The sequence below is a fragment of the Onthophagus taurus genome, chromosome 1 (genome assembly GCF_036711975.1).
Source record: "Onthophagus taurus isolate NC chromosome 1, IU_Otau_3.0, whole genome shotgun sequence".
In the NCBI taxonomy this organism is placed as follows: Eukaryota; Metazoa; Arthropoda; class Insecta; order Coleoptera; family Scarabaeidae; genus Onthophagus; species Onthophagus taurus.
In genome coordinates this window covers 11248915-11271237 of record NC_091966.1, presented here as the reverse complement: position 1 = coordinate 11271237, position 22323 = coordinate 11248915, and the positions used below count along the sequence as shown (strand labels likewise).

The following is a 22323-nucleotide window of genomic DNA, read 5'->3' as shown; positions in this document are numbered from 1 at the left end:
CAAAAAAATAATTACCTACTTGTAAATATTTTTTAATAATTTTTATATAAAGATTTACGTACCATATTCTTTGACGGTATCATCGATAAGTGAAGTTCCGTCAGATCGCAAATCCAAGTTTATATCGGGATACTGGCAGGTTTGCCGATATCATCGTACCCGCTTCCCCGTCCATAACGATTCGATAAACAGAGTAAAAGGAAACTTCGGAAAGTTAAATTACTGAATTTTCCGGCAAGGGCACCCGATGGAAGTTAGTTTCACGGGAAAGTCAACGCCTGAGGATAATTCTATTTGGCAATTCGGGCCGAAGCGTCGTCGTTCTTGGCTCCGGGCCAGAGTCAGCGCTCCGGAGCACGTCCTTGTCGTGCTCTTCCTCGCGGGGCCTCTTCCAAAGGCTCAGGACCTCTCTATTAGTAGATGGCGCCGCTACTGGCGTTCCCGGTGCCCGGAACCGAATGCATACCAGATGCCCGGACCATTACTTCTTCGATCTTTGGCCACTCGTTCGACGGGGATTATATTAAAATTGGACCTTAAAGGCCGTTTAAAATTCATCCTGCGCTTTACGGCAAATAAGTTTGCTCTCTCATCTGGGATTTCTTGTTTGTAAAATGTAGTCGGGGTCAAAAGATATTCTCCCCACCATTCAAACATAATAACCTAAGCACAATAATAATAAAATCAGCAGAATAGGAACACTATTACGTTACATATCTTACACATTCTCCAAGAATTCCTCTTCACGCACGGTGATGAAATCGTCCCCTTAACGCTTTGTAGAGACCCTAAAAGGGTCTGTCCTCTTGGAATTTAGCCCTCTCACCTCTGTCTACTGTCTCTAATAACAATCGTCGGGTAACAAACGACTCAATAAGCCGCCTAACGATGTCGTACGGCCAGTAATAAGCAGTTAGGAACCAAGAGCTCGAAATAATCACGAAAGAAATCAAATGGCACAAAAATTGAGTTTCAGAGGCAACAACTTGAAATTGTTACTACATATAAATATTTCTGTTACATTCTCATGAAAAACCTTGGTATTTTCAGTTAACACACGACATTTCTGAGAATGCAATTTCTATTTTTAAATGTTAAATATCGCACTAAACTCTTCTTATACCGTTAAGTGTGTATGTATTTATCAGTTATCGTAGTGGTAATGGGTCATTTGTGATAAATAAGTATACATATGTTATGGAGACCCCACCATGTCACGCACTGGCAATTCACGTTCGCCAATTGTGAGACACTCTGGTGAATCACGCACTCGTAAATCACGCACTGGTAATTGAGGAGTTGCGAAAATTGAGCTGTTTTGACGCCTAATGTACCAACATGTCATCGTATATCCCGCATGTTAATACTCCCCTTATTCAATCGTTAAAAGAATGCCACTTAATAAAACAACCTTTAAAAGATCGGCAGTTTTCAAGACTGAGCCATAATTCTTTTATATCCAACTCTACGTTTAAAGGATGCTTTACCTGTCGACGGTAAGTCTAACACAAGCAACAGTTCCTTGTTCTCCTTTGGAAAATCGTCAGACGTCGTGGCGAGGGAACATTCAAATCCAGTACCACGCTAACTCTTGTCATGTTATATTCATGGTAGACGCGATTCTGTCTACACAAGGATAGACGACGAAGGGAATAGGGCGGTGTGGGCCGAGGGTCATAGCACAGTGTAATGTCTAACTTGAATTGTACAAAGGGATGCTGGCCGTTGAACGCTTAAAGGGAGAACTGGGATGCCGTGAACCCTGGTCCTCCAAGGATCAAAAGGATGGAAAACGTACATCCGTCGAAAATAGAAATTCCTGCGGAACCCGCAGGCTGCCTCGGCATTACGGCGAATTAGGGGGGCCTTCTTCGGTTTTTCCCCAGACCGACAAAAGCTAACCACCTTTGGGACGATTGGATCCCTCTTTACTATTACAAAACAACGATTCAATCTTTAAATTTTACCTTTCAGAATCATAAAATAAAACATTATATCACCGCAGTTTTCTATTATACAAAAAATCTAAAAATAATCGTTTTCACTGTTTAAAATTAAACTAAAAATAATGAATAAAACTCAAATCTGCACTTTTTCAATGGATTTTATTTTATAATTTCAGTTCGACCGGTTTCGATTTAATTCAAAATCATCTTTAGGAACAACGTCAGTTTGAATTTACCAACACTGAATTCAATCTACCTTCATGAAATTAAAAAATACAGTTATTATAATATTAAAAAACTTTAACAAATGGCAATTGCCAATGACAGTTTGTGGTTTTTAATTTGTTAAAGTTTTTAATATTATAATAACTAGTTGTAGCTTTTAATTTCATTCTTCTAACACGATAACGAAATGAAGGTAGTAGAACTGATTTCAGTTCATAAAATTCATTGAAAAGGTGCAGATTTGAGTTTGGCAAGATGGAAAGAAATGATAATAACAATATAATGAAAATAATGAGTTTGCCATGCTACTTTCCATTTGTCCATAATTTTGTAATACACACACTAACCGAATTCTAATTCCCGAACGGAATGGAATCTATACACCCGATATAGGAATTTGCAATAGCATAAACAAACGAAACCGCTAACCGCATTAACAAAGTTGGTCCATAAATCGAGAATGGACCGATTCTAGGTACTCTCAGGGTGTACGGGGGGAATCCGGTAGCGTCACGCGTGGTATAAATTGCTTCGGTCCACCACTTCGGTACCGATTTATATTGTTATTGTCGCGGCGGCGGCGCCGGCGCTACAATTAAGTGAGAAATTATTAAACCAATTACAGGGATAAAGAGACCGTATTCAGATTAAAATTTACGCAGACTGGATTCTCGAGCCCGGGATCGCCCTGGGTTACGCCAACATTCGTACATGCCGTTGTTAAGCCGGAATTAGTTGCCTGCTCTGAACTTTACCACCGCTTGGTTGGTTCGAATTTTATGTCCCAAATTGCCACCGTTCCCATACGTACATTCAGAATTCGACGTCAGCATCGTGCCGTTATTACAGAATCGTGGATGTAAGTTTATGAGGATAGTACGTGTTTAATTACTCTGTTTCATACACCAATACCTGTAACAAAATATGGCAGTAATAATTTCGGCTATAACTCGATTATTCTCCGTTAAAATTTAACGTTATGGGATCCACATGTTTTGTATAGAGATTTTTTCTATTTTGTTTGGTTCTTGAAATAAAATGTAGCCATAAATTCTAAGAGGATACGAAAACTTAAGATTGCATTCGAAATCGTTTTATTTTCTAACTATCACATTCATTTAAACAACTTCTCCCTCTACGTAGCACAGTTATTTTCGTCGTCGCTTTTAAGAAGTACTACCATGAAACTGAATTTCCGCTTTAGCAGTGACCCCGGCAATGGCTGTAAATCAGTCGAATTGGACAGTGCGGGAACACCGTCCCAAAGTCCCATGGCATTCCTAGTCGTTATAACTCACTACTCTCCATAAGAGTTATGGTCACTTTTACTGCCACACAACGAACAACGATTATATCTAATTTTTATGTTCTGCCTGCGAAACGAGCGGGAAACAAAATTAAGACAACAATGGCTATTAAATTAACGTAGACGTCGACGTCTTAGCAGACAACATGGGAGATAGAAAGATCGCCTTCTTTCACCACTGTTTGGGCTACTTTGGACGTTCTCGTAGTTTTCTTGTGATTAATTTCGTAAACAATTCTTTTCCACGTATTTATTAATTTGTTTCTGTTGAGTGGAACTGTTATTATAACTTTTCCGCGTTTGTATAAATGTATTGGAGTTAATGTGACCTATAAATATGAACATTTCGGAAGATTTTACGATAGGTAATATATCTAGTTGGTGATTTACGTTTTGTTCTCGTATTTGTTATTAGTAGTTGTCAAATTATGGAAAACTAAGAAGTTATAAATCTATTAAGGTTGATTAATTATAACAATTCGTTTAACATGCAAATTAAACTTATGAGGCACTACAAAGAAAACTTTGATTGATGATTTTTTTCTCAAGCGTTTCAAACCATTTGATCTTTAAGAAAAACACATCAATTCGTTTGAATTAGGTCTGCTTTATTACCTATTTAAGATTTTCTATGCATCGATGCGGCATTTCAGTGCGACACGTGAATTTACGCTATTAGCTAGGCCATTACACGGTCCGGTATCTGTCCGTTCGACTGCGTGCCATAATTGATTGGCTTTACCATGCGGATTCAATTAGAAACTGCGGTTAGGCATCACAAACCGGCGATTAATTGTAGCCGTTGATACGTGCTGGATAACCTGGGTGCAATGCCACAGTAATTTCTGCCAAATTCTGTTTTGTATCGTTTTGTTGTTACGCGTTCTACCTTTTATTTGCACCATACATGTTTGTGTTCAATTTGTTGTTTCACACACACATTGCGAAATGATGTTCACACAATCAATTACAGAGAATTAACCATAAAAAAACAATCGATGGTATTCAAGTGAGCATCACTAAAATAAGCATCATTGATTTACACTGATTTTTCTCGGATGATTTTTATATCAGCGTTTCAAATTAAATCAACGAGTTTTATATGTTTTTAAAGAGAGTTCAAAATTTAACTAAAGCTGGTTATAATTACTGAACATTTCTATGTACGATCTGTAAGTTTGAAAACTCTGAAAAGTCTCGAGTTAAATAATAAAACGATAAGAAAATGAATTTTTATACTATTGCTTTGTTTGCTATGGAGCATATCCTCAGTGATTATCAAGAATGCAATAATTTAGATCTTTCTAGTATAGATCACAGAGTACATCACAAGAAATGTTAACGAAGGATCCTCTGCACATGTTGAGTGCAAGAAAATTGGCTGTTTCAAGACCACAAATATTGGGCGTACGTTTTTTAGAAATAACTTTTCTTGTATAACAACCGAACTTTCGTACTTTAGTTACAAAAAGCAAATAATGATCTTACAAAATGGGCGACAAATAATCTTATTGCTTTAACGAAAAGACATTTTAGGGCTTTGAAGAACTTGGCAATGGTCCTGAATTTAAAATTAAAGATAACCAAAATTTAACTGGGGGGTGAAAGGCGATGAAAACTTAAGGTTAAACTTTAACCTTAAGATTAAGTGTACAATCGGAAAGTTAAAGAGCAATTTATTAATCATTCAACAGAGATCAAGAAAAGGAGTTGTTACAGAGCATGATACAGAAAAGTTTTTTCCCTAGTATTTTACCCGTCATGACTACCACCGTATTAATCTTCTAGTAAAGTGATACACTAATGTGTTGTTTTTATCTACACTGATATGTATAGTCATTGCTATTGGTGATGACAAGGTAATCAAAAAAGAAGGTGCCAAAATAATAAACTCAACCTCATAAATTGTAGATGGTCATTGTAACCATTAAAGGTTTGTAGAACATCCCTTAAGGCATTTCAAAGGACAGAACAGTTAATATCATCTACATACTTGAAAATACAGGGCATTTCGAAAGTCATCTTAGGAAAAACCTTAAAAGGTGATGAACTGCTGTCATGATATTCAAGCGAAAATAGGGGTTTACCGCCCATAAGAAAACCACACAGCTGTTAAAAGAAAAAAGTTAGAATGATCGATTTCTATGTTTGATTTGTAATCGGATCAATGGATAAGATGACCAGGAACAAGGGTTTCTCTATGGATATATAAGAGGCTCCACAGTATAATGTATATGTATCAATCGGTAACAATATCTTCCGATTTACAGTCTCCACTTTCCTCTGTCCGTCTAAAGCTTCTCTTCTATTTTCCTTTCTTTAGGTTCCTTGTCTATCCACTCTCTCCAACTTATCCTCGGTCTTCCTCTCTTTCTTGGGTCCATTGCTATATTGTTTTGGTATCCTCCCGTCTAATATTCTTTGTATATGTCCAACATTCCCAGGATAGTATCTTTTATCTTTGGTGATCATATCCATTTTTGATTTACCTGCCGCTCTTCGCCAATAATATATTTCTGTTGCCTCTAAAAATTTTTCGGTTATTGCTTTAAGTGGCCATACCTTCCTGCTATGCTCTTTACTATCCTAAATGCACTCATCATAGCTATTGCTCTCCTACCTTGTATATTTCTATCCTTTATTGTGCACTTTAGCGTTTCGTCCCTGGTTATTTGTATTCCCAAATATTTGTTCTTGCCGAAATAATATGTTGATGATGCTGTCGTTTAGCGGAATGCCTTTTGCATTAAGTCCCCTTAGTGCTTGTTCTAGATATATTTTGAAGAAGATCGTGGATACGCAGTACCTCTACTTGAGTCCTTTAGTAATGTGGATTTACTACCTTTTTTATGGTGGTATTGATGTCCGTTCTTTCGTTTGCTTCCCATAACTTGCTTTATGGGATGCTGTCATGCGCTTTTTTAAGTCTACAAACATTAGGTGGATTTCTTAATTATACGTTGCTTTTATCCATTAACTAGGAGACGCAAAAAAGGTGGTGTATTGTTGATCTTTCAGGTTGAAATTCTACCTACTCCTTTGCTCCCATATCTCTATACCCTAGGTCTATTTTGTTTGCCAGGATTTTGTCATATACTTTATATGGCGTGCCCGTCATTGCAATAGCTGTGTAATGATCGCAGTTTTATCAGTCTCCCATTTTATGCATCGTGTATATAAAGGTTGTGTTGCATTCTTCTGGAATTGGTTTATCGTTAAGGCAGTTCTGGAATGGTGTCTCAAGTTGTTAGTACAATTGTGTTGTTCCACATTTCGCATTTTCAAGAGGATGTTATACGTATACTTTTTTCCTTCCCTTGTTCCTTCGGACAATATTCTGTTAGTAACTGCTTAAACTAGTCAATTTTTCTCTGTTTTCGTGCCCTGTCTTCGAGATTTTAAGACCCTAACTTTCACTACTTTTTTATCCTCGTATATATGTGTTTATTCCGTTGTATGTCTTCTCCTATATTTCATTTTTTCTCTTATTGCATATCTCCGTGTATCCCAGAGCTTCTTTGGCTGCTGAGTGTATGTAGATCTTGTTTGTGGTGCTTAATTGTACCAAGTAGAATTATTTTTTGTTCATATCAAAAGCTATATTTTTGTTCTTGAAATGTTTAAAATTTCAAAATTCGTTTAATGACGTCAGAAATAAATTGAAAATATAAAAGGCCACACCTAAGCAATCAATCACGACAGGATTTATAAAACCTACTTGATGCAGATATTTTCTTTAATAGAGCCCTCACTAAAATGGTTAGAGAAAATTAATGTGAAAATGTATACCTTTTACCAACAAGATATCAGAATGAAAATCGGCAACTGTTCGAAATCCACATTGTGTGGATTTCGCCACAAATTGGTAACGGATAACATTGTACGTTTTTAAATCATCACATTAAGCAACAATTTGTTATTCCTGCTTTCAAATTTGGAACTCGCTTTTCGCTCTATACTCAAATTTTCATGCAATTTGATGCATCAAATTACCTTTCGTCCATACCATACGTGTATTGTGGGGAATTGCATTGCGCGTAAACAGAAAATCATCAAATGGCACAAATAGCACGAAATGGTACATTAGCTTCAACTTTGGGCTAATTAAAAACCATAGATATCATATTTTGCTGGCCTGTTATAATAATAATAATTTATTCAACAATAGATTTGTTTATTCTCAAACGATACATATATACAAAAACTGTATTAAAGCTAATTAAATTTTAAAAAAACAAAAAAAAAATAATAAAATAAATGTTGAGAATCATAAGGTCGCGGATTCAGTGCCATGGCCAAAATATCATTACTGTTCTTCCACCGCAACCTTACATTAAAAAAAAGCTATCAAAACAGGCCAGAAAATGCCTAAAAAAGAACTTAAAGCTAAGATTCCGTATTATCCCCAAATTATCGATCTTAAAGAATCAAAATTTAAACCTAATTCTATCATAACATAAACTTAATAACCTTCCGAAATATTTCTGAACGTCAAAATCATTGCATGTTGAAAAGGTAATTGAACAGCAAATTCACATATAGTAATTTACAGTATAATTGTATAATTGAACATGTAACATAAAACCGAACATATGTAGCCTGCTCGATAACAGCAGTAACTTTATTTTTTGGTTTAAGTTTTTGAATTTAATGTCCCATGTAGATTGATATAGATACAAAGAAATATGTTCTTGACCGTTAACTGTGTGTATGATGTTTTAATAACATTTTAACACGTATTCTCTGTAGGGTTAAATAAAAACAAGTTTCTCCTTCCTGCGATTTAACCATACCGCCTTCAAGTCAATGCGTAAATAATGCAAATATCTTTTATTATGTATGGGTGTTCACACCTTTTTCTCCAAAAGCATCGAAACAAAAACATCAATTATGCATCGTGCTTATAAAGCTTATTTTGACATTCCTCTTGGTGACCATGTCAAGTTAACTCGAACATTACATTCAACTTTCTCACATTGTTATTTGTATATATTGAGTTAGAGACACAGCCATTATCTTTCAAAATTTGGACGTCGAAGTTTTACGCATTTTTTAATAATATCATAAATTTAAGTTTTACTTTTTGTAAAACAATAAATACTAAATTGATTTATCAACATTATAATGTGATCTCGAAAATTTACTTGAAACCTAATTTCTTCAACTTGTATAGAAACAAGATTAGAACATCGGTTTCTCTAGTTCTGAAATAGTTGTTTCTAATCGTATTTAATACTCAAAACGTATTAACACAGATGTAGTGTAAACTTGGTAGGTCCAAACTAAACTAAATTTAATGTTGTCTTTATCTTACTTGCATGAACTACTTTTCGATAAACCAATTAATACGGTTGTGCGCTTGTTGGTCCGAAACGACAAGCTTCGTCCCGAAGCATAATGCTTTCGGAATACAATACGACTTGGGATAGCACATGTACACAGTAAAAGGGGAACAGGACACGGACAAAGCGCCTACGGTCCTGGACGATTATGCCAGGGAGTACAGATCACAATGGTGTCGCCCGAGGAAACTGGATCCGGACACGTGTTCGAGAGTTCGTACAGATTTCCCAGACGCGATTAGGGTGACACCGAAGGTCCACGTGGTGCCAGGTGGTGTGGCGGTGGCGGTTCTGAAACACGCGAATTTGTTGCTGGAGAATTACGTCGAACAACCCAGAACCCGCCCGGTAACCATTTCCCATGAACAATAAATATACTTTTTCTTACTGGTCGATTTTCAATTTCCTCTCCAAATAAAATACGATTTAAATATATACATTTCAAAATAGCATATAACTCTTTGATGTCACATTTTAATGTAAATATATATCTTAGAATGAGGAAGCGGCGTTTAAAATCCATTAGTGATGCCACATTCTTCTTAAATGAATCCCGAAAATGTTGGTCGAGATGAGGACAAAGAAAGAGATGCGGATCCGGACGCCCATCCACCCTGAGTCATACAAGAAGAGGCGAGTGAAATTTTTCATTGTAACGTTGAAAATTACGTTATCATTTGAATTGCCGTAATTGCCTCGTTCGCCGCCACAAAAGAAGCCGAACGCTTTTAGTAATTATGTCGATAAAACAAGCGTCTTTTCAAGTAAGCTCGCCGTCAGCTTGATTCAAGTGGGGTCTACGTAGGCGACTGAGATATCTCGCTTTTCTTGCTATTATCTCGGTAACTACTTAATTTGATCTAATCTATCTGTAATTTTATCCGAATTTCTCTTGAAATGGGTGTTTAAAAAATTGTTATTTAAAAAATAAAAACCAATTTATAATTCAATAAAGTACTACGAGAAGTGATGTTGAAGGAACGTTGAAAATATAATATTTAAGGAACTCATTGATTTTATAGTCAGAAATTGTCATCAAGGAACACTGAAGTACCACTCCCGCACCTATTCTGCTAGCGGCAGCCCTCGTTTAATATTCTACGCTATGCGGAGACTATACCGAACCATGATGGAATTTTAAATGCATAATCTTCGGACACAATTGATGCCGGGAACGAGCAAAAAAGAAGGCACAACAAGTGTGCCAGATGCGGGCGTAAAAAATCCTCCTCGATTGCTATTCGCTACCACTCACAAAAGCAGGACCGTATGCATAAGGGCCCAGCTGGTTCAAATTGCCAATAAAACTCTTGGGCGGACAGTTTGTACCACGACAAATGATTCTTAAATGACGATGTTCGAAAATTAGGTAATGAATACCTAACTTCCGTTAAACGTAAAGACATAAAAAATAAATTAGCTGCCGCAGTTTCTTGTACGCATTTCAAATTGCTTTGAGAAAGTAGCTCCATTTTAATGAAATTTTCTGCTACGAACGCCACTGCAAATAAATTCACCGTTGCAGGATGTATTTGTAGGTACTCTAAAAGTCCTCCCCGTCAGCAAAAAACAAGCAAAAACCCGCTAACTTGCTCGACAAATGGACACAGTACGTCGTGACTCATACCCCCTCATATTAATTCCTTACTTCCTTTCTTTGTCTGGGTGTGACGGTGCCACCGTTGTTTTTCTGTTCCCAAAGATCGTCTGGTCGTCTGTTACGGAAAAAATACGACTGGTAATGACGGCAATCGTTGTCTTCCATTGTCTCTTACTGTAATTTTACCCACGCATGAGAACAAACTAATTTTGTTTTTATTCTTCCATTGCAGCACCTCCCTCATCTGTTGAAATCTTAGGCCATCCAAGTAATTCGAAGATTGAAATAAGGGAAAACGATGAGTTTCACTTAGAATGCGCAGTTAAGAACGCTAAACCTGCTGCTAAAATTGTTTGGTACAGGGGAAACGTTGAACTCAATATACGTAAGTAAAATGATAAGCAATCTGTAACATCGCAAAACTTGTAGTAATCAGTAAAGTGAACACTAGAACAAAACGATTATGTTAATTTCCACTTAAAGTAGATTTCTTTATCGTGTAGTATCTTAAAGTACGTCCTATTATGTACCTCTGTAGTAGCTGTTTATACATTACCCAAAGGAATTACCTTCGTAATAATATGGAAATGACCTCTTTCTGCAGCGAACAGAGAGGATCAAGTAATCGAAGTGCCGAACAAGAAAGGCAACCCTAACATAAAACGCTACGACACCCATTCAAGGATAACTTTAAAACCCACAGCAGAAGACGACTACGAAGATTATACTTGCGAAGCAAGACACGAAGCTCTGCAAAGTGACCTACCGATGAGAGCTACAGTCCAACTAAGCGTATTTTGTACGTGATTTTAACAAGCTTAAAGAAATTTATCTAACAATATTATTTTCTAATAGATCCCCCAGGATTACCTTACATCGAAGGATACACCGAAGGTGAGACAATACGAAGAGGTCAAACAGTCGAATTGATTTGTAGAAGTAGAGGAGGAAACCCCCCAGCTCAACTTATATGGTACAAAAATGGCGAGCAAATACGTATGGCTTATAGGACAGCTGGAAGAGTATCGGAGAACGTTTATACGTTTACTGCCGATGCGACAGACAATAAAGCTAGATATAAATGCGAAGCCAGCAATATTATGTCAAAAGCTCCTCTCAAAGCTGAAATAGATATGACTGTTTTATGTAAGTATTCGGAATATTCTTTCAGACCATTAACTAACGTCTTATGTTTTGTTTTTTAGTTTCGCCTGCTCACGTAACTATATCCGGACCGACAGAAGCTAGAGTCGGGGATCCCGTTCCTTTAACTTGTACAACGGCTAACAGCAATCCCCCAGCGGAGATTAAATGGATGGTTGGAGGAAAGCAAGTGAAAAACGCCACATCGAGGACGGTTATATCACCAGAAGGGGGATGGGTAACAACATCGAATATTACAGCGATCGTCGAGCCTAACAAGAAAAGTTTGGTCGTTATATGTCACGGTTTAAATATGCAGTTAACCGAGAACGTAGTATCAACTTACACTATTAACGTTTTACGTAAGCTTTTATAAACTTTTTTATCGTCCCATCGGTTTTAATTTATTTTTTGGTTTTATTTAGATCCTCCAAGCAGCCCTTTTATACACGGTTATACCGAGGGACAAACAGTTCAAGTTGGAAGTATTCAAAAAATATCTTGTACCTCAAGCGGGGGTAATCCATTGGCTTCTTTAACTTGGTACAAAAACGATAAAAAAATTCATTCCGTTACAAAAACCACCGATAAATCAGTTACGGCTGAAATTACAATCCTAACGAATGTTACTGATAACGAAGCTCGTTATAGATGTGAAGCTGCTAACTCGGCCACTGAAATACCATTATTTGAAACAATAACTATGAAAGTTCATTGTATGATTTTAATTTTGTTTTAGTTGTAATCGTTTTAAATATAACTTTTATTTTAGTTCCGCCGGAACATGTTAAAATTAGGAAAGATCCTCCAGAATTTAGGCCTAATGAGGAAGCAACTTTAACTTGTGACTCCAGTTCTAGTAATCCCCCAGCTAAATTGTCATGGTGGCGAGAAGGAATTCCCGTGCAAGGTGTTTTAAATACAACCAAAGCTGGATTGCATGGGGGAAAAGTTTCTAGCATAGAGCTCAAACTTAATATTACTGAGCAAATGAATGGAATCGTGTATACTTGTCAAGCAACCAATGAAGCTATGCAAAGATCAGTTCATGACGCAGTTATTCTTCAAGTTTTATGTAAATAATTGCAACATTAATAATAATAAACAATAACCTCAAAATTTATTTTAGATAAACCAGTTTTTGATTCTGAAAATGAAAAGTCAGTGACAGGAATTGAAAACGAACCTCTTATTATCAGCTTAAAAGCCGACGGAAACCCCGGAATGATTTCTTACACTTGGACAAAAGATGGTTTACCAATTATGCAAAAAGACATAGGATCCGGATCTGACAGAATCAATTCTGATGGGCCTGTTTTAAATATTACAAAACTTAGCAGACATGATGCCGGTACTTATTCGTGTGAAGCCTTAAATTCACAAGGCAACTCAGTTGCAACAGTAAACGTTACTGTTCAATGTAAGTATTTTTTGATAAATATAATCCAATTTTTTACCATAACGATTTAACAGTTCCAGCATTTATCGTTGCCACAAGTGATAACACAGTTGTTGCGCCTAAAGAAGATGCAACCTTATCTTGTACAGCGGAAGGAAACCCAATTAGCGATGATACAATAACATGGAGTCGAGATGATTTCCCAGAATTCGACGCCAGAACTTCAGTAATGTACGACAAAAATGGAACTTCGTATTTAAGAATAACCGGTGTTAGCAGAGACGATTTAGGGCATTTCAAATGTACCGTTAATAATGGAATAGGGAAATCATCAAGCAGAAAAGTCATGCTTATCGTAAAACACAAACCTGAAGTCAATCAATCCCCAGCATTCATGAAATTTGCTAGCGATGCAGGAAACATGGGAAAAATAATTTGTAGAAGTCAAGCTTCACCTTTAGCTAAATATTCATGGTCGCGAAACGGAAGTCCCATTGCAGCTAATAAAACCGGAAAATATTTTTCTACTTATAAACAAGTAAGGAATAAATTTTCTCGTTAATTTTTTTAATTTACGTTCTAATTTCTTTATTTAGATTGACTCATTAGTGTCTGAATCAATTTTAATTATCACGCACGTCACATCGGCTGATTACGGTAACTACGAATGCGTAGCAAGAAATGAATTGGGTTTCGCTACGAGTTCGCCGAGATTAGAAATCACTTCATCTCCAGACACGCCTAGCTTGTTAACAATACTAAACGTCACACACGATTCGGTGACGCTCCAATGGGTACCTGGTTTTAATGGAGGCATGCAAGCATCATACAGGATAAGGTATCGAGAAATCGAAGACCAAAACTACAAATACGAAGATGTTCCGCCATCGAATTCGACTCAACACACCGTTAGAGGTTTGGAGATTAGTACAGGATATGTCTTTTCCATAATGGCTTCGAATAAATTGGGTAACAGCAAATACATGCCAGATGTAGTTTCAGCAAAGACATTGAGTAAGTTTATATTATCTATTTATGTGTTGAATGTTGATGAGAAGTTGGTGGTAACGGTTTAATTAGAACCTTTAAATTAAAAACTTTGTAAAAATAAAATTACTTCACATCTTCTCATAAATACCCAAATAACGTCTTTTGATCGTGCTTTTAATAAAAAAGAACTAATGCTTTAAAAAAACACAAACTAACAAGAAAATTCCTAAAACTAAACTAACAGATAAAGCCCCTCCATCTCACCATTCGCCAAGTTCCGATGAGAAACATTTTAAGGATTTTCCCGGCGTACTAATCATAGTGGGTACAGTGGTAGGAACCGCTTTAATCCTCATGAACGTCCTACTAATCGGTTGCTGTTTGCATAGAAGATCGAAAAAACGAGTGACAGGTAATTAATTCCTTTTTGCTTTCTTGTTTTTTCCCCGATAGTGTTTTCCGACCCATTGGAAAAATACATACCGGAGGACCTGCAGGAGAAGCAGGACCTACCGAAGGTTGTTATTATTAGCGTCTCGATTATTGGCGTCGTCCTAGTTTTAGTCAATATTGTACTTGTTGTCGGGTGTATGTTCAAAAAACGAGCAAAAAGAATTAGAGGTTTGTTGATTTTTATTTTTTTTTTAAGTCAAGTGATTTTAAGATGAATGTCACCCACTTTTATAACGATATGATGTTTGAATATTGCACAATATATTGTATGATGTACTCCTTGACTTGGTTCAGTATTGCTAAAAAGGTATTTTTATGACAACTTCAATATATGACATTCTTCTTAAAACATCTTACATATTGGTGTCGTATTCTTAAAAGCATAATCTCCAAAGGAAAGTAATCCGTTGGAGATACAATTGCCGAGAAATAACAATTTTCTAATATTTTTTTATTCTTTAGAACAAAGTAACCAAACCAGCAAATCAGCAACTATTGAAATGTATGCTCCAAGCAGTTACAACGACACGGTTACAGGAGAAACTCTTTCCTCAGTTAGCGAAAAAAGCGAAACCTACAGTAATGAAGGAAGTAACAATGATTATGTGGTGAGTGATGATTATGTAATATTGGAAATAGAGAGAGCAAATTATTGATTTATTAAGAGATATCACAATTCAGTATATTATGTTTGAAAAATTTAAAGCCAGAACTATAGTATTGGTGTAGTTAAAGAGATGGGTTAGGTTTAATTTGGTTCAGGCCACTTTGTGGACGTAATAAGGAGGTTGGGTTGAGTTAATGCGATGAAAAATACAGGATATTATTATAATATCATATAATTAAAAATTTTGATATTATTTGTTCTTTACTCAAAAATCATAAGCACTATAATTTGCTTTTTAGTTTATGTTGGAAATCACTACGCGTAATTGATTTTTAAATGTAAATGTGGAAACTTATTTTGGTTTTGTAGGCAATTATTTTGCCCACAAAATTTCGGAATTTATTTATTTAGTTTATGACAAAATTAGCGCAAACATCATTTCTCTTATGCACTACTCTCATCTTATTTATGTACGTACCACATTTTATTAATGTTAATAATAAGAAAACTATTGAACTTAATTGCAAAAACACGAAGCCCATTATTCTAAGTAGTGACAACCATCGGATATAGTATTTCATATCTCTATGGCTACGTAATTCCAAACCTTAGTTTATTGATTAGCAGCAATAAACATACCAGCCATGAAACCAATGAGAGCCCTATTCGGGTTTATGATGAATCATAAAGAGACACATGAAATTTAATTGAACTATATTAAAACACAAAAGTACTTTCAAAGTTTTAATAACCAAAGAAAATGCTTAACTCCATAATTAAGATATTTTGATTTCATTGTGAGGTATAAAGATTCACAAGAATATATTGTACTAAAAATTGAAATTAGACGTGATGTAATTTATCCAAACTTTCCAAAGATCAATTACAGTATTAATTTTGTGCAGTATTTGTAATGCCGTAGTCTCTTTCATCGCTAATAACTTTTTTTATAAACGTCACAAATTTAAGTTTCAAACTTGTTCGAAATATGCTTCTAATATTTCTATTTTTCTACTTTGTGTTTAATCAATTATTTTTCTTTGATATTCGTGATGTCGGTCTTATTTGTTGAAAATGATTAAATATTATGTTTTAATATCGGACGCAAAAATTCGAATACGATTTAGGAGTTCACTAGTCTCCATTTCGGAGGTTGGCTATAATCATTGCTATTTTAACTTTAGACGCTGCAGCCCTGAATAGGTCCAGGATATTCTTCTCCTTCCAATCCATTTTCTTTCGATAATTTTTCCTTAGATTGTGAGGTGCAGAAACTCGTACTTCCGACCTCTCATAATGTGGCCGAGATATTGCAGCTTTCTTTTTTTGGCTTCTTACAGGATCTCCGTGTCCTTCTTCATTCTTCTCAGAACCTCCATAACGAATTGGTTATATGTTCTGTCCATGATATTCTCAGCATGTTACGGTAGGCCCACTTCTCGAAGGCTTCCAATGTCCGGTTGCAATACACATTGAGGGTCTAACTCTCTACACCATACAACAGGACCAGGAAAACGTAACATTTGAGCATCCAAGTTCTTGTGTCCAAGTTCAGATCGCAACTACAGAGTAGCTTTTTGTTCACTGCGAAAATAAATTACTGGAAAATCTGCTTCGTCATTGTACACAACTCTTTAAAGTTTTAAAATTTTGAATTCTCGAAGTGTTTTGGGATTTATTTGAAAGAAATTCACTATCTGCAAAACAATCTTCAGTACGGTTTCAGTACGATATTCAACTATGCCTTATACATTTCAAAAAGTATGGTATCTATAGAAGAGCTTTGTGCAATTTGTTGTCTTTAAACGAGCAAGATTTGGAATAAAATTTTATAAACTTTGTGACTCAAAGTCAAGATACTGTTAGTTAAAAATATATGTTGTTCAAAATAAGGTTCATGTTATCTCTGTCTCTGACTGCATGAGCATAGATTCCATCCAGCTAAAATATGTAGATCATAGGCAGTACCACTAGCCCTGCAATATACGGCATATTTGACTGGTACTCTAGTGAACAGGTACTTCACATCAAAACTTACCAGGATATTCTGTGGATCTAACTTCATACTTTTGATTGATTCTACAACATGCGTAGAATCTCTGACATATGATTCTGTTTTACCTGTAAAAGGAGACAGAATCTTGGCGATGTGGGTTCTTAGGTATGTTTGAAATATGTGACAGTATCACCCACTTCATTGTGTGATATCTCATTATTAGGACAATCGTGGCAACACACTGAAACTTTTTTTACTCCAACCCAATCTGCATTTAAAGTTCATTTTTTTCTTGTGTCAATATATATAACAACAGATTGTATATTACATGATCTATCAAAGAAATTATTATCAATTTTCGATATTAAAAGTATCTATTTCTTGAGGAAGAATTGCTTTTCTCGGGAAAGTAATAAAATAAAATTACCTAAAAGACTGAACCGTTTTTATTTATTCATTAACTTAACTGCAATAATAGTCAATAGCTTTTAACAACGTTATGGCCCTTTGATATTATTGAAAAAACGAATACCATGAATAATGTTACTGAACCAACAGTTAACTAGAGCAATTATAATCCATTTGGATCGTAGTTTAATTAAACAGGGGAACATGGCAAAGTGTAGCAGAATTGAAGTGCTCGGGCGTATCTGAGTACCATCAAACAAACTGTATGTTTTTCCGATGAGTTACATCAGCCTCCAGAACGTTTAATATGCTTTTATACATTGATATAGTTATTATTATAACCCATTTTACAAGATTTCATTTTTTATTTTTTCATGATACCTACTAAAATGAATGTTAGATTGCCTTTCTGATCAAAAAATTGTCATATATGTATTGCCAAATGCTGAATTGTGAATTTTGTAATCGAAAAGTTAGATTTTGTGAATCAATTTAAAAAAATTTATAATCTTTTTCCATTCTAGGATGAAGGAAGAAAACAAGCCGCAAGTACCTACTTAATGGATCAACAAGATTACAACAGCGCTTATCCAGTTTACCCAGGATATGAAATGCAAATCCAACCGAATGTAGCACATAAAACTCACACTTTACCCCATCCTCACCACCACCATCAACATACAATAGAAAGAAGAACTCGCGATGATCAAAGTCTCGGTTATCATGGTACTATTTCAGGTAAAATAAATAATTATTTATTTGTAAATACAACCATATTAGTTATGTTGCCCCCGAAATTTTAACTAACATGTAAGTATTAAATCAAACTTTGCAATCGTGGTGTATTTTATATTTTTTCTGCAATCAAATATTTATGGAATTTTATTTTCAAAATTTATTGAATCACTTTTATCTCGAGATGAAAATTATATTTATTGAAATAACCGTGGATAAATTAAATTGTATTGTTAAGCTTAATATTAGGATATTTAACGGATGCATTAACAATTAATCAAAACCACTTGACGACAACCAAAATCCACAATAAAACACAACGCTTCAAACCTAATCTAATTACAATATAAAACGAAAAACGAATATAGTGAAACGGAATATACTGTCCACTTTCCTGACACTTTCAGAACATCATTCACCCCCACACTTTTTCTCTTAGTCATTGTCAACCACCCCATTGCTGTCATATTGTCGTTACACATGTCTATGCCTATTGTCAGTGGGCACCGTCCGATCTACTGGAAGAGCCTCTGCGCAATATTCAACCCTTTAATTATTCTACTATCCGCTGACCTTACACCGATCCATGATTTTAACTCCACAAAACAGACCTTCTAACTTTCCTCACTCATACCGCACCCTACATTCCTCACATAGCTTCCGCGCCTTTTTCTAATTTCTCTCGATCTTCTTAACTGAGACGTCTAAGATTAGTATGACATGGTCATCTGCTTACTCATTCATGCAAACAACCACAGTACCAGCCCCAAACTAGATCCCCGCGGGCGCATTGCATACTCCTATCGTTAAAAAAAAAATTCCACAGCACATAGTAGGTAGCCAGGACACTACATTTTCCATATTCGACGCCTCTACTACTCTGTGAATTCTATTCACCTTTCCTTTCTTCACGTTCTTTATCATTCTATCCCACAATCTGAACTACCCTGTCCTCTCTTAAACCCGAACTGACCCTCATCCAACCCTCTCTTTCTATATATGTCAGCAACCTTTTAGGAAACACTCAGTCTAAAACCTTTCCGACAGCGGAAGCCAGGCATAAACTTCTTAAAAAATCAATCACCTCCCTCCACTCATTCTTAAATACCTCCCACGATTACATTTTGCTTATGGTATTTCGGTGGTCTCTGCGACTGTGCCGCACGGCCTGGTCGCCTAATACACATCTAGTCTTACATAACTATATTTCGTTTCTGTGTACCCTAATGTTATTACTATAAAATCTCTATGATTATTTCATTTATGTTACAAGTACTAGTTGGGATACGTACATTCGTCTAAACCAATTATGTTTAGTAGCTCAATCAGCCCTTGGAAACTGAACATCGGTCCAATTTTTCGCAGGTACCTATTATTACTAGCAAAGGACCGAAAGACGTAGATGAGATAGTTGATAGTTGATGAATAAGAAGGAAAAAGACAGCTTTTATCGACAGGTAAGTCAGGCCATGTAACATAATCGGTTTAGGCGAATGTATAAATCACTTTTGGGTCAGGGCAAGATCAATATTAATCATTCAGGTGGCTATCTCAGCTTTTTAGGCACTAAAATAAGATTGCAGAAAATAATTAAAAGAAATAATAAAGCATTACTAGGATTGCAAATTTTTGCAGGCTCATTTCTCATATCTCCCTGAATATCTTGTTTGTAGTTCAAACATTTTTTTAACATTTTTATTTCTTTTTAGGAAAATCGTCGTATATAAGCGCCCCATCCCCAGCTCCACCAGCAGACGGATCCTATTTCAACATGTCTGATAGATATCTAAGTTATCCACCGCCGTTAGATTTTCAAAATCCACCCCCAGTACCAGCCCATCCGCATTTAACACATTCAATGACGCCTGCCACACCACCACTTCCAGCGAATGGATCATTATTACGTCATCAACGAAGTGGAGTTCCACCTCCAGATGTTCTTCACAATACAAGCCAAAATACTCAAATCCTTCAAGCTCAAACACTCAGCCAAAAGCGGGAATTGAGCAGTTTCGGTAACGGTTATAATGGGGTTAACGAGCAAGAAGGACACCTTGTCTGAGATAAGGAGGATATTTTGTATGTTTTGTAATTGTTTTAATCAAGTGAGAATTTGGATTTAAGATCAGTGAAGTTTGAAACATAGTGAATAGAATTCGAGATTAAAAGAGATTTTTTGGTATAATAAATAATAATTAAAAGTTAAGTAAATGTGATTTTCATAAAAAAAGATTTAACTCTATTAACAACAATAACCTTTTTTAATCTGTGCTAAATGGACGTTGTTATTTGTTAATTTATTGTTAAAACTATTAATAATATGGACAGTTTTTGTGTATATGTGAATAAAATTGCTACAAATGACCTAGACGTAACTAACTATTAAAAGAAAAAGAATTAAAAGGAAAAGGATTTTAACTCGTGACATTATTTTTGTATAGAAGAAAATGTGATCTTGTATATAAATGTATAGTTTATAGTAATAATTAATTAAACTACTCTACATATACTATGCATTATGGTTTAAACCATGAAACTGTTAACGAGTATATTAAGTATGTTTTAGTATTATCTAATAATATATTTTTGTTCAATTTTTTTTTTACAAAGTCCAACAAAAAAAAATGTTTACATTTATTTCAATTTAATACTTAAATTGATTAAGTTATTTTTATATATAAGTATTTTTAGATGAAGAAAAAAAGTTCTTACTAGTCCATTTGAAGAACCAAAGTTAATTGCTATCCTTCGGTATAACAACCTATTCATATAGAGATTTTTTTACTTTATTAACCCACAATAATAACCTTCTTTTTCATTTTTTTGTATATTTTTTTATTTCTTTCTGTACATAATCTATTCTATTTTTTGTAATATTTCTATCGTAATAAAAAAGTTCCGTATTGTACTTTTTCGTTTATTATTTTTTTTTGTATGTTAATTAGATTATTTTCGGACAAATAGGGTATAATATAACAATCCGGGGATACTAATTGGAATAAAAGAAAATTTAAAAAAAATGTTTTAACTAGTAAACGACAAAAAATTACTCAATTTTTAGCAATAACACATTAGTAATATAATAATTATCTTTAATTAATAAGCAATAAGTCAGTGGAATATATCAAAACAAAGAAATGGTAACAAACTTTAATTCCATTTAGTATAACCTAACACATCCTTGCATGTAGTATTTCACAAAAAAAATAGTTCGAAACAATCATTTTTATAGGATACTAAAAACATATATTTTAGTAAAAAGAGACATAATGAAAATGGATGTATAATCAAGTTCTAAGCCTGAGCTTAAACGTAAGATTTAATCCTTACCGAGATAAATCGTATCTCTAAAAAAAAATCATGAAAAAGTCGTGTAAATAAAATGTAAAAAGTTTTTAAAGTGAAACTCAAACCTTCCAATTTTTGCCAAATGTTTTAGGTGTGAAAAAGTGCCTTTTAAATTCGTAATAAACATAATATTATGAATAAACACAATCTGCCACGTATTTATGAATTATTATTATTAAAAAAAATATATAGTAGCGTATTAAATTTTCTTGTTCTCTTTGTTGCTTACATGTTTATATTATAAATATTGGCCCGAAAATAATTTTATAATTTTAAAATAAATTGTAAATGAGTACAAATAGTAAATCAAAAAAGAAACTGTAGCATTTCGTGGCCGTTTCAATGTGGTTTAATTTTAATGTTTTGTTCCTCAATGATAAACTAAAATGGAAAATAAAATAACGTAACTTATAAGGGCAATATTTTTAACCCGTTCGGAAAAAAAATTAAAAAAATAAAACATAATATGCGACTGATTTAAGTAGAGGCAAAAGGCGTAAGCAAAAGTGTAGTCGAAGAAAGACCCGAGTAACTAATAAAACGAGGCAAACGCTGTAAATATAGATTGGCGTTATTCGATTACAGGAAATAATCAAATTATTCAGGAAAACGCGAGAAAACACAATTCGTGTGTTTATCCGAAATGAATCGATCGATTACTTACTGTTTTTTCTTATTGTTGATATGTGTGTGTGAATGCTCACTGTACTAAAAAAATTAAAAAAATATGTTAAATTGTCCAGTCAATATAAATAATGTGTATGTCTGTTCATCTCATACTGTATATTGTTAAAATTTATGAATAAATGCTCATAATACTTTTTG

General features: G+C 34.8%; 1 protein-coding gene across 5 annotated transcripts in view; it reads left to right on the top strand.

The window, feature by feature from the left end:
* The window catches only part of LOC111420512 (sticks and stones), a 368860-nt gene extending 346541 nt beyond the window's left edge, over window positions 1-22319 (top strand). For 3 of the 5 annotated variants that reach the window (XM_071196923.1, XM_023053524.2, XM_023053526.2), the window contains 13 exons: window positions 10652-10804; window positions 11024-11218; window positions 11275-11565; window positions 11625-11924; window positions 11988-12278; window positions 12335-12637; window positions 12692-12982; window positions 13036-13499; window positions 13558-13975; window positions 14405-14572; window positions 14867-15012; window positions 17940-18153; window positions 19860-22319. In XM_071196923.1, coding sequence (XP_071053024.1) covers window positions 10652-10804; window positions 11024-11218; window positions 11275-11565; window positions 11625-11924; window positions 11988-12278; window positions 12335-12637; window positions 12692-12982; window positions 13036-13499; window positions 13558-13975; window positions 14405-14572; window positions 14867-15012; window positions 17940-18153; window positions 19860-20212 — 3587 coding nt within the window. In that variant the 3' untranslated portion in view covers window positions 20213-22319. Of the gene's footprint in view, window positions 1-10651; window positions 10805-11023; window positions 11219-11274; window positions 11566-11624; window positions 11925-11987; window positions 12279-12334; window positions 12638-12691; window positions 12983-13035; window positions 13500-13557; window positions 13976-14195; window positions 14364-14404; window positions 14573-14866; window positions 15013-17939; window positions 18154-19515; window positions 19608-19859 lie in introns of all 5 variants that reach the window. The other 2 variants (XR_002707091.2, XM_023053525.2) reach the window with 2 other exon arrangements.
* The last annotated feature ends 4 nt before the right edge of the window (window positions 22320-22323 follow it).